This window comes from Procambarus clarkii, chromosome 11 (genome assembly GCF_040958095.1).
Source record: "Procambarus clarkii isolate CNS0578487 chromosome 11, FALCON_Pclarkii_2.0, whole genome shotgun sequence".
NCBI lineage: Eukaryota > Metazoa > Arthropoda > Malacostraca > Decapoda > Cambaridae > Procambarus > Procambarus clarkii.
The window spans coordinates 23,065,030-23,078,743 of record NC_091160.1 but is presented as its reverse complement, the minus strand read 5'-3'; the positions used below and the strand labels follow the sequence as shown (position 1 = coordinate 23,078,743).

General features: G+C 42.4%; 1 protein-coding gene across 2 annotated transcripts in view; it reads right to left on the bottom strand.

Annotated features, from left to right (window-relative positions):
- LOC138363405 (uncharacterized) overlaps positions 1-11,093 on the bottom strand; it is a 41,355-nt gene extending 30,262 nt beyond the window's left edge. The window contains exon 1 of one of the 2 annotated variants that reach the window (XM_069322443.1): positions 10,917-11,093. In XM_069322443.1, coding sequence (XP_069178544.1) covers positions 10,917-10,927 — 11 coding nt within the window. In that variant the 5' untranslated portion in view covers positions 10,928-11,093. The remainder of the gene's footprint in view (positions 1-10,916) is intronic. The other variant, XM_069322444.1, reaches the window with a different exon arrangement.
- Positions 11,094-13,714: the final 2,621 nt, after the last annotated feature.

Sequence of the window (13,714 nt, the reverse complement as noted above, 5' to 3'; positions counted from 1 at the left end):
AACTCACGATCCCATCCCTGCTTGTGTGTGGCAGTGCATAACAAGTTGAATTTACATATCCGTACATTGAAACCGATTGTAACCATGATAGTGTGCGCTTCAACCTACAGCACAGACCTATTTTCTTGTGTATGACCCTCTGTCCTGTGTGACAGTGAATACCAACAGTCATCCCCACTAATAAGACCTAATTGAATTCATATTAGACAAAATTGTAATTAAATTTTGTTAATAAAGATGAAAGGGTAGCAGAACAAATGCAGTTGTACTAAAATGTGTAAATAAAAAAAACAGTACAAAGAGATTAAATATAAACCCTCTTTCATTTCTTGATTTGACGCATTTGGAGAACACCGGATGCAGGAGGGAGAGAATGGAGTAATAATTTACTCCCTGGACAGTTAAAGTGTGTCATGTTGAACTCTACTTTTACTCGAGGAACTGCATTGTCGAAAAATTTATCATCACAAATTGATACCATCGTTACCAGGGAAAGCATAGTATCCGTACAGTATTTAACATAGGAACTTACGAATTGTATTTACTGATATGGTTATTCCGCCCGAAAATACCCAAAATTGGGCAAGCCTCGCATACTAATGTATTAATAATTGTCATACAATATCATATTAGGATGTTAGTGTTTACGATTTATACTTCTGGCAGGTAATCCGTGACAACCTGAAGAATTAATATCAATTACCTGGTACAACAAGTAACTTGTTATTACGCTAGCCTCACCCACTAGGAGTATCAGTGTGTTCATATCTGATTGTCCACGCTATAATCAGCTAAACAGATAAGCTGTGTTTGTTTTAATTTTAGTTACTAATCGTTTGTAGTCTTAACACCTAGTAACAGTGTAGTGATTTTTCTACCAATCTATAATTCCGATTGATAGATTTGCATTATATCCCCCCCCCCCCCAACCTTGTGTAGGAAACTGTAGGGGAATAAACTCTTAGTCCACCTTATCATACAGTCGGTTATCTAAAATTAACGTAAGGAATAAACTTTATAAATATATGCGACCAAGCTTGAATGGTCCGCAAGCACTATTCAAGCTTGGGGGGGGGGGGGCCAGAACAATGTTCAATCTGTCTTAATAGTTATGATAATTTGTTACGGCCTCGCTTACTGCCGTGTGGCCACACATTTGTGCCGAATGCATTTATAAAGCCTTCAAGAAGAGTCAGCTGATGTGTCCAAGCTGCTGTGAATTATTAATATATAATTAATAAATTTTAAATAAATCAATAAATCCCACGAGTGTTTTCCCCACAGCAGGAAATATTCAATACAGATGTTAATGTATATGGTAATTCAGAAAAAATACCATGTTCTATAGTAAATAGAAAAGTATAGAAAAATTAATTGTGGTTCTTTCTGATTATAATGTGTGGATAAGCAAGCAGAAGGGTTATTAGGTGGACAAAATATTGAAATTTTTGAAAGGTAGGATCAAGTACATTTGGCGTTTACCGTTTATACCGATACAATTCATTAACACTTTCAACAATGTCAATTTTGTTGACAGTTTAGTCAAACCCCCGCCCCCACACACCCCATCTACGATGTGGTAAGGAAACAAGTTGCTGGCTGGACACTGCTCTAACAATCCCCAGAGCGCTGAGCGCGTCATCCTGAAGCGCTCAGCAGTGCCTACTTTTGTATACATAAAAAAATCTGCTAACTGCCTCAAATAGTATCCTTCCCCACGATAGTAAGTCCAGAATATAAAGATTGGCAACAAATGCGTACTACAAAATATAGAGCACGCCGGACTAAACTTCCTAAGGTGTTAAAGCTTTCCTGTTAACAAAAAATGCACGTATCTCTGATCAGCCAACATTGCTCTCCCCCTACTATTACCTCCTGCTTGAGATAATTGACGAGGGAGGATGGGGGGGGGGGGGTACTACCCGATTCACTTGGTGTGCAATTATTTTTTTTTTTTGCCACCATCCCATGACCAATATCACATTCCAGGGAGTCCGGCCCTGGCTACTGTGGGGGCGAGGACCTGTTGCCTGACCTCTCAGATAGTTGGCGAGAGTTTGCCAACCTGGCCGCCAAGGGGGTCTGGCGTGTTTACGTGACCTGCCAGTTGTTGCATGAGGGAGGGTGCCGTTTAGCTTGCCGGCACCATGGGACCCCGCCAGAAGGCCATTAGTTTGGAGTTTTCAGAACGTGCTTTACACCTTGCTCTGGATATTGTGTTGTTGGACATGTTGCTTGTTCGTGTGGAATAGGCGTACGGGCTTAAGCTCCAGATGACCCACCGAGCGCTAGTGAAGTTTAACTCCGCGGCAGTGTACAATGAGTTCGCAGCCCGCTATGATGGACGGATTTTGGACCCTCTCTGGGGACGGCAGTACGGCCGCCATTTCCAACCACTGCTGACCTGTTACTTGTGTGACATTTCATGGTGTGCCCTTCGAGTTTTCAGAGGCTCTGCTTCGGAGATTCTTTGGCCAATATGGCATGGTGGTCTCTGTATGGACTGTTTCTTCCGGCAGGTGGCATGGGGTCTCGTGTGGTACACGGACTCTCGCCTTTAGATTAGTCCCCGGTTCCCTCCAAGGTTACCTTGCTGGGGTACACACTGCGGGCTTTCTATGCAGGGCAGCCACGCTCCTGTTTTTGTTGTGGCCTTGAGGGGCACCTGGCAGCCACTTGCACTGGGGTTGCGGCTGCACCTGTTGATCTGTTATGGGAAGAGGATCCCCCCCCCCCCCCCCCCCCTTCGGTGGCGCAGGACTTCTCGCCTCATGATGGAGTGGGTGGGGAGGTTTCCCTGCCGCCTGCTGACCCGGTAGTGGTTCAGAGTTCCTCGGCTGCTGGCCCAGCGTGTGTGGATAGTGGTGTACATGAAGAGGTGGGTGGTGTGCGGGGCTCTGCCCCCGCAGTCTGTCTCCTCGCTTCCGAGGGCTTCTGCACCTGTTTCCGCCTCTGCACCTCTCACCTTCGACATCCCTGCAGGCTCCCTCACCACTGTTGGTCTCTTCCTCTCTTCTGGCAACGCCAATTCTTTCTCCTGTCTCTTCTGTGGGTGGCGGTCTCGTCCCCCGTGTCGTTGAGGCTGACCTTCTGCGGGGTCGTGCTCCCCAGGTTGTCACGAGGGCGGTTCCCCTACCGAACAAGAGTATTTGGATGGCTAATAAGCTTAATTTAAGTATCTCATGGAAATTCCCTGAAAAATATTCTCCACGATTGCTGTGTGTTGTGGTGTTGCTTGCACATGGGTGCGTGGTTGTATGTGTGTGTCCGGGATGGGGTGGGATTGCACGTGTGTCCGGGATGGGGGCGGGTTTTGTTTTCCGGTTGTTTTAATTTGCGCGCGTGTGCGTGTGTGTGTGTATTATGTCCTCACGGCCTTCTGGTCGTCTGCACGTGTTTTTGTACTTACGGTTCCCTGTGTGGTTCTGTTTTCTGTTATGAATGTTGTGTGTTTCTTATACTGGTTATGTGCCCTGTTCTGATTTTTGTTCTGTAATTTGTTTTGCTTTTGTTTTCAGTTTTATGCGTTTTGTTTTTACCAATTGTTTCCTTGTTTCCTTGTACACTTGTCGTTACTGACACCTTTAATGCGCCCCAGCTGGGTAGTGCAGCTTGTGTTTTTTTTTTTTATGTTCCCATGTATTTGTATTGTTTTCTTATGTTATATTGCTGTGTGCCTTGTTATCTGTATTTTGTCACCGTGTTCCTTGTTATTCTATGCTTACTATGTGCTGTTACTGTTTTTTTGTTTTATGGTGTATGTTGTTGTGTGGTGTAGTGATTATGCTTGGTTTTGGTATTTCTGTATCTTATTTGTAAAACATTAAATACAGCATAAGAAAAATGCATCACATTCCTACGTCAAGCATCTACCACCTAAAGTGGTAATCTTCGCGATCACTGGACACCATCGCATTTCACGTTTCGCTTCTCCCTTTACCCCTACCTTAAGGATACCTTGAGGTGCTCTCGGGGCTTAGCGACCAAACGGTCAGGTCGTCGACCAGGCCTCCTCGTTGCTAGACTGGTCAACCAGGCTTTTGGACGCAGCTGTTCGCAGCCTGACGTGAGAGTCACAGCCTGGTTGATTAGGTATCCTTTGGATGTGTTCGCCAAGTTCTCTTGAACACCGAGGGGTCGGCCAGTGATGCCCCTAATGTGTAGTTGAAGCGTGTTGAACAGTCTCGGGCCTCTGATGTTTATAACGTTCTCTTTCAGAGTACCTGTTGAATCTGCTTTTCAACTGCAGATTGACAGCTGAACGTGCACGTTGAACGTTACCACGGACTGAAGTTCACACTGCACGTGGACAGAACACCCTAGTGCACTTTCCTCTCCCAGGAACTGCTGCACCTGTAGGCTGTATTTCCGCCTACGACAGTGCTTCAGGCGTTATCAATGCACCCACTTTGCCCAGAACTGCATCAGCCGTGATTAGAGTTGCAACATCTGTGTTGAGAAAAAAACATTACAGGAGTTGCAAGGCTACCTACATACCAGCGCTGCCTACTATGAGATGAAGCCCACACCGCAGTTTCATCGGACTGCACAGCTAGGAAAGCTGAAGTTCAGAAAATGACTGAAGTCAGACACCACTGCCACTCCAAAACCGAAGACATTCAACATCCAGGCAGTAGCCTTCCCAGACCTCCCGACAAGGGGCGGCGCTCCATGCAACTACTGGACAAACATTCGCGGTAACAGCCAATCGCAGATCCGTATGACACCTCCCAACCAGGCCAGCCAATCATCGACCCGGCCGTCGCCACCGCCACCCACCATCGATGGCACTGTTGCTGCCCCTCATCCATTTCAAGGAAAAAAACTGGCAGATTTTCTGGTATTATTTATGTACACAACTATTTCTTACATTCACGTACAGCCACTAGCACACATTGCGTTTCGGGAAAGTCCTTAATTCTATATTCCACGGAATACGACTGCCAAATATTTTAACAACCAGGTACCCATTTAACTGTTGGATAAACAGGTTACAGGTAAGGATTGACGCCCAGTAAATCTTCCCCGGCCAGGATACTATATCAGAAGGCAGTATCAAATACTATTCGTAGAAAATCTTCGTCTTCAATATCTGAGGCCATACTCGCCTGATACTTCTCAACCAGTGGCCAGCACCCCATCTATAGACCCCATCAAGCCTACAGAACCAATTCCAATACCGACAAGCACCCGCACCTCTGAGAAACCCCCCCCCCCTCCACCCTCCCCATCGATCGTGGAACCTGCAGGTCAAACCAACGCCAGGACGTGACCCAGGAACGCCAACACCGACCCCGGACCACTCAGGAGCAATAGAAACTACAGATAATGACGAAACCACAACCTTTGAAGACAACTTCGTTACCGCCTACCAAGTCAACAAACCCTTGAATGAAGTTCTCACGTACCCACGTGAGACAAGACATCCCATCCGGAAGCAAGTATTACCATGTCAAACTTCGACGCAGAATCATTTACACATGGGGTACCTAGGTGAACTACGGACCCCTTGCAAATTCTTATTCCACAACCCAAGTCACCCAGCCCTGCCAATGAAAATGAGAGACCATGTCATTCATAGCAAACGGCACCATCCGTTTGTATGCGCTGCGTTTCATACGCCAGCTGTAGGTAAACAGAGCGTACAACTTTGACGCTGCTAGTCATGTACCAATCTAAGTATTAAAGTCAGTAACCAAGCAATGGCTTTATATCAATCCTACAACCAAGACTTCCCCAGCAACACAGAACACCACACTGGCGACGAGGATAAATAGTGAACACAGGTATTCGTCCAGCTCAAAACAAGGGGAAAAGCATGTTGTCTTGCCTCAGGAAAAACCGTGCTATCTGTGAACACCAGACCAATGCCGTGTGCCCACTGAAGCTGTGTGATATGTACCGATTCTGCGTACAAAACCCAATGTTTTGTGTACTAAACGATGCTTACACTCTTCATGCTGTGAACTGTGTGCTTTGTTGAAGGTGATGTAAACTCAAAATTGCTGACAACTGCCATGTCAACTATGAGTTGGACCACATGTACACAAGGCTAGGAGAGAGATCAGTTGCTGCTGTATTGTGCACCGTTGTGAACTTTTGCATTAAAATGCTTGTGTGCTTTGCAAAATTAAAGTAATTAGTGAATTTTTAACTAACATTCGCAGTGCAGTAAGTTTTTAGTATTCTAAGGAACATTAAAGTGATAAGTTTACATTTATGCAGTAAAAATAGCAAATATACCTCAGTTTCCTGCATTTGATCTTGACCAAACATGTCACAGGTGGACCAAATAGCTTAGAGGGTTTGAAAATTTTAATAGTTTCAGACATCAAGTGTTGAAAGAAGGCATGCCTTCATTATGTAGGTGATCTAATTTGTCCCATTTTTGACACACTGAAAGACACTGGTGGTGAAAAAGATTACGACACTGCCAAAGATAAATAAACTGAGCATATCAAACCTCGACAAAAAACTATGGAAATTATGCATTTCAGAAGAGCCAAACAACTAATGAAACTGTAGATAAATACCACACACATCTACAGGACTCGGCAGCACATTGCGAGTTTGCTGATGTTGACAAATCAAACGGCAAATAATTGAAACATGCACGTCTCCGTCGAAGAGCTCTTTAACTTTATGAAAGTTCTCTTACGAAGATTCTGGACATTGCTCGTCGAATGGAAGATGCGGCACGTGATGCTCTTGTTATTGAGTGCAGTGCCAACAACGGTGCTGCCAGTGTCCCTAACTGATGGGGTACCTAAGGTTCAGGGAGGACACCGTGATTGAAGATATCATGGCAAACCCAATAGCAATTTGAGCCGGGAACCACATCACAACTGCGGTCAAGGAACAAGACTCAAGCAGTCACAATGACTCACATCAGAGGGTATCAACAAAAAACTTACAATTGTAGAGGAGACCACCCACATCAAGATAATGCTCGTCTTACTCAAGTTAAGAAGTGCTGATTGTGCGGAAAACTAGGTCGTTTTGGTGCTGTGTGTCGTTCCACACTAAGACCACAGTCAGTGAACTAGAGTACTGTACGATGGTCAAGTAATAGGGGTCGAGGTGGCAAACAATATTGCACCTCTTATCCCTTGTCGAGTGCCACTACGAGAAATTAAAAATAACAGTTCAAGGCTTGAGAACTGCAATGGTAAAGCGAAATCTAACCTTCTCTAGTCAGACAGAAGGACGCTCTTCCTCGAGGCTGTGAACACATCAATTTATGTGCTTGGTGCACCCCTTCACCGCGATAATCACTGACCACAAATCGTTGGAAACAATATTCAATTATCCGAAGTATAAATCACCAACTCACATTGAGAGATGGGCTCTTCGCCTGCAGAGCTACAACTTTACTGAGAAGTACCAAGCCGGGTGCAGGAAATCCTGCTGATTACATCAGTCGACATCCTGCCAACAGTTTCATCACCACCAAGCATCAGCAAGTTGCCGAGGAATATGTACACTCTGTAACCCGTGATGCAGTCCAAGGCTCTATCAAATCCATACTGCGACCCTAGAGGATCCAACTCTGCACAAGCAACAGTGGATGCATTGACCAAGAAAAAGTTTACACGCATCCCACTCCCAGGAGTTGACCAAGATGCATTCAAAGCCCATGAACGCATCCAGAGTTAAGCGTTACGCAACAACGCGACACTGCTGCGAGGTACTCTTATTCCAGCTGTTCAACAGCGTGCTCTGAAGCTTGCACATCAAGGACGCCAAGGTCTTGTTAGAACCAAACCGCTGCTACGAGAAAAGGTGTGGTTTCCAGGTATTGATCGTCAAGCAAAGGACATGCATGATGCCTGTGTCCCTTGCCAAGCTCTAGTGGATACTTCAAGACCGACACCTCTACAACCTTCACCACTACCAGCTGCACCATGGACTAAAGTATCAATGGACTTCTGCGGACCACTACCAACTGGATAGTACTTTATGGGAGTCATTGATGATCACTCGCGTTAATCCAGAAGTAAAAAATACTTCCATATCTGCAAAGGCTGTCATCCCGAAACTCTACAAGATCTTTCCAAATTTTAACATTCCTGAAGTTAAGACAGATAAGGGACCGCCATTCAATGGACAAGACTTCGTCAACTTTGCCGATAACATTGGATTCAAACATCGCCTGTATGATGCCACTACATCTTCAAGCAAATGGAGAAGTAGAGAGATTCATGCAACCTCATGAGAGCGGAACGCTGTGCTCATGCCGAAGGATGATACTGGGAACAAGCTATGTATGCTTTTCTCAGGAACTACCGTACAACACCGAATGGAACACTGGGCAAGTCGCCTGGTGAACTGTTTGGACGTCCAACGAGGATCACACTACCTGTCATGCTAGCCGAGGTAAAGGATAAACGTCTCGCTCAGAAGGATGCACTGGCCAAAGGCAAAATGAAAATTTCTTATGATCAACATGCAAAGGAACAATTCATAAAGGTTGGAGACACTGTTCTAGTTAAAAGGAAAAAAAAAAAAGAGGGAAAGCTAGATATGCCGTATGATACAAAACCATATAAAGTGATTAGTGTAAGTATCAGTAACACAGTGAGTAATAAGAGTTCATAGTATACCACACAACATGGCTTACTTCAAAGTGATTCCAACTAGTTTAGAAAATGATCAAATGCAAAGTCGTACAAACGATAAAGAAAAAATTAGTTATAACTATAAACAATTCATCAAGGGATATTCCTGTGTTTAAGGACTTTCTAAACGTCATGTTAAACGCCCTACGTGATTTGATTGTGTTCCTATGTAATGCAAATTATTTACTTATGCTAAATTGAAATTAAATAGTTTGAATATTGCAGAGCTTATTCAATATTTTGTAACTGTAGTAGTATGTCATTTTTGCTTAACACTTCATATTTTAAACATTGATATCCGGTGTGGTAAAGATTAAGTTGTGTAAATTCTTTGTGTGCTTTATGTAAAATTTATGCAACATCTTTTGATATGTTAATAACTCAATAACTTTGCTTTGTGCTACAAGTATGGTAGACATCCTTTATTCATTCTTTTTAAAGTAAAGGAGGGATGCCATGTTCATAGCAAACGGCACCATCCGTTTGTAAGCGTTGCGTTTCATACGCTAGTTGTAAGTAAACAGAGCGTACAGGACGCCCACCTAACTTGGACGCTGCTAGTCATGTACTATTACATGAAGTCAGTAACCAAGCAATGGCTTTATCAACCCTACAACCAAGACTTCCCCAGCAACAACACCTTAGCCCACATTAACCGAAATACACGGAGACGGCAGCAAGACTAACCCGCGTTGTCTACATCGATCTAAAAAATTGTGGCGGCCTGCTAGCACCTACCTACCCAGCAACCCAAGCAAAAGGACCAAGTTGTATCAAGACTTACTCCAGCAGTCTGCCAAACCAGAACCAATTTAAAGCACCAGACTTCACCATCCCCCCTTTAAGGGGATGGTGACTTAAATTTTGCCCGTTTGGATTTTTTTTTTTAAATACACAGGAGTTCTTTCAGTCTTGTACAGCCACTAGCACGCATAGCTTTTTGGGCAGGTCCTCAATCATAATATTCCCCTGATTATGACCCGCCTAACTCAACAACCAGGAACCTATTTTACTGTTGGGTTAAACAGAAGCTACAGTTTAGGATTGGCAGCCAGAAATCTTCCTCCAGCGAACCCAGGCCAAAGCGCTCGCGAAACGCCAGGAGTTTTACCACTCTCCAATTGGTGAAAGCCATATCCGCCTCCGTAAAACTGAAGTAACATTTCTTCAGCACCACAGAAGACTAGCTTCATGGAAGAAAGAGGACAGCTGTCTTCACCTCGTCGCCCCCGACTCAAGACCCTGCCTCCTCGCCTAGTCGGCACGTTGTTTAAAACCCTCTGTTATGCCACGCAGCTGGGTTTAGCCCTGGCCATATCTGTCTTCAAAGTTTCTTCTCACTGGCTATTCTTCAGCCATAGACACTTCCCCGTTCATCCGAAGGGTATCTTGTCCTATATCTCATTCAGGCTCCCCCCCCCCCCTGACAATGTAGACACTTTACTTCTAACCGTTTACTGGAATACTGAAATTTCTCCACCTTAATTGCTTAGGTCTTTACCTCTTTACTGCATCTGACGTTATTGATAACATGCTACCAAGTACCTTATACTTGCCGCTATAGTACAGTTAACTCAATGAAATCCTTTATCCAGTTGATCCTAACCTCATCAGGAACAAACTATACTCACGAAATGAACTTAATTGTAAACAGCTCAATTCCAAGGCAATGTCAATTAAATCAAAGTGAAAAATCGAAATCTATGAAACTTCAATTTATGAAATACAGTCGGAAACACTGAAATGTAATCTTAACATTTAGTGTAGTGTGTGTGTTGCTCTTACATGCAAGCAGATGGCGCCGTTTTTCAAAAAAAGCATGTTTTTACCTCACTGGTGTTGCATCTATAGTAGGTATATAAAAACATGCGCCTATTTGAATGCAACGTTGTGTCAAAATTTCAAATGCAATTGGTAAAAAGGTTTCGATGATGTCACTCACATGACACATGAAAAACAGTTAAAAAAGCATGTTTTTCCTCGTCACAGAAGTGACATCTATATAGTATGTATATAAAAACCCGCTCGGATGCGAATGTAAAGTTGTGCAAAAAATTTCAAAGCAATCGCTGAAGAACTTTCGGAGATTACCGATTTTGAACAAACGAACATTTCCATTTATATAGATAGATTACCAAGGCCGCTCGATCCCAGAGAGCAAGGCCAAAGCCGTCATCCTTGAACATTAAAGAACTTACTCTAGCAGCAAGTTCCACGGACACGGGATCTAACATGGAGAAGAAACTCCAATACTCATCAGAGTATGATCATTCACACTGTAAAAATCACTGAACTAACCTGCTGCTCATCGTGTGCCGGGTATCACCTCCTCACTTCCCTGACACACTCGTAACTACGTCCGTCCACTGAAGTGCGAGACTGCACACTGAACACCAGCCGCTTCCCTCCCCGACTGCATGCACACTTGTCCACCAATCACCAGCCATCAGATTATTCCGCCAGCCAATAGCAACTTGCCATATGAACAACCAACGAATCAGATTTCAGCTCATACCCAGTCCGAATTACGGACCTCGTCTTCCATCAATAACAAATACTCAATAGCGTAGGACTGTTGTTTCAGCAGTTATCATTTTCCATAAGCAAAAATACTTTTTACTCAAGACAATATTTTAAAAATCTTATTCGCTATGCACGTATTTGCGATTGTAAATGAACATAATACATACACTATATTTATTTTAAAATTGCAAATGAGTATCATACATTACTAGGCTCAGCAGTGAGTGTCGGTGTTGCTCTAGTAACTTTGTTTTTGTTTAGAATAATATACGAAAGTTTAGTTCTTCAATAATTATGTATACCCCATACTCATCCTGTGGAAGGTATTGGACCCCTTGTCCATCCTGTGCATAGTATTGGACCCCCATACCCACTCTGTGGATAGCATTGGACCCCCATACTTGTCCAACAGGCGGTACAGGAACGGTTACGTCCACACTTACTATCTACAGTTAGCAAACTATGAACATTGGGCTAAAATTCATCGTAGTGGATAATTGTGAATGAAATATTTGAACAGTTGCTGTAAATTTGTTTTAGTTCTGTTTCTAAATTCACGTATCATTTTGCACTCCATGGCATAGTGACGAAGAATGTGTGAATAGGTTTGCTGACACAGCTTACATCTGGTCAGGTCTATATCAGCGGGTAATGGAAACTCACAGGGATACTTATAATTGACTCCAAGCGAAGAATTAGTAACTTCTAGCAGTCTGCTGGTTTTATTGGATGATCCACAGCTGTGTGGCTATTCTTGCATTACTAGTGGCTTTACATGAATGTAAAACTTCAAGTCTCTGTACTCTCATGAACCCTATGTACCTTCTTGTATATAAATAAATAAATAAATTAACTAATGTAGTAATTTGCCCCAGATCTATAAAGTTTGAGTTTTTGGTGCAATATAGTTCTCAAGTTGCTTATAGGCAATCGAAGCAATTATAGTCAACTCTTCCTATTGAAGGCTGATTCTTTGACTATTAGTTGGCAGAGTAATATAATGAAGACAGATTCATTAGTTCTATTATGCAATTGGAGGCCAACTAAAGATGGTATCCACGTTAACTTTCATTGTATTTATGTCTAGCTATAGACACGAGTATGCCAAGTATGTCATAGGGTGTTTAGCGTAGTTAAAGATGATAAAGACTTACTTAGAATTAATGTTAAAATTAATTAGAATTAGAATTTAGAATTAAACAAGAATGTATGAACTCTTGTATATATAAATATAAAAAAATAATAAATGTCAAGTTTGGAAACACGTCTACATACATTAAAGTCCAGGGAGTATTACAAGTAGTTTACTCTGAAAGGTACAGTCCAAGCTTCGTCTTGACGTGCGCGCGCACACTCACACACATTAGGTGAAAGGAGCAGGAGGGTGAACACAAGGTACCATCTGGGAGGTGAAATCCTGCAAGACTCAAATAGAGAGAGAGATTTAGGGAAACATCGAACCTGTCCCCAGAGGCCCACATCAAAAGGATATCATCAGCGGCATATGCTAGACTGGCCAACATAAGAACTGCATTTAGAAACTTGTGTAACGAATCGTTCAGGACCCTATACAACTTATGTCAGACCAATCCTGGAATATGCAGCTCCAACCTGGAGTCCATACCTAGTTAAACACAAGAATAAGTTAGAGAAGATTCAGCGGTATGCCACCAGGCTCGTCCCGGAACTGAGAGGTATGAGCTACCAGGAAATGCGAAAGAAGCTGAACCTCACGTACCTGGAAAACAGAAGAGTAAGGGGAGACATGATAACTACCTACAAAATTCTCAGGGGAAATGACAGGATGGACAAAGGGGCGTTATCTCTGGAAAATTAAGTTTTTCAATGTCAACCATTATTTTTTGACTAGTTTTAAAGTTTTGTTAAAGTAAAAGTAAAGTAAAGTTTTGACTAAGTTGTAAAGGGCTGCAATTGTTCCAAGGTTCAGTACTGTAGCCTAAATAGTAAGAGAGATTTTTATTTTTTTTTATTTTTTCAACGAATTTTACACATTTTCGAGTATATATTTACAACCACACCTTTCAGATATAATCATTTTATGACACTTTTCTGACACATTCGCATATAATAAAGGATCTATAGAAGGGGAGTTTCCAAAACGTCTTTAGTTTTCCTAATACAAATAGTCTAAGTTCCCCCCCCCCCCAAATTATGCAAATATATCATGTTTATTGCTATTTATAAAATCAATAAATGAACTCAGGAAAAAACGCTTCCTTACGATTTTAGAGACATAAACTTTACATATAAGATGTAAGTTTCATGTAAATTGAATATAAAATGAAAGAGATATTAATTTTCAAGTAACATAAACGATCAAGTAAGTAAAAAAATAAAGTCTAAGGTGTTGCCATCTGTGGCTGAGGTTGACATCAACCAATTTCTTCCAAAATTAGCACCCTTACACATAGGTTTACGTGCAGTCAGGTGTATAAGTTCCATGCAAATCGCCCTATAAATAAAAGAGAGAGATAAAATTAAAAAAAAAAAAAAACGAAAATTTGCCCTTTTTTTAACAAATTTTTTTTTTAATAAAACTAATTATAATTTGT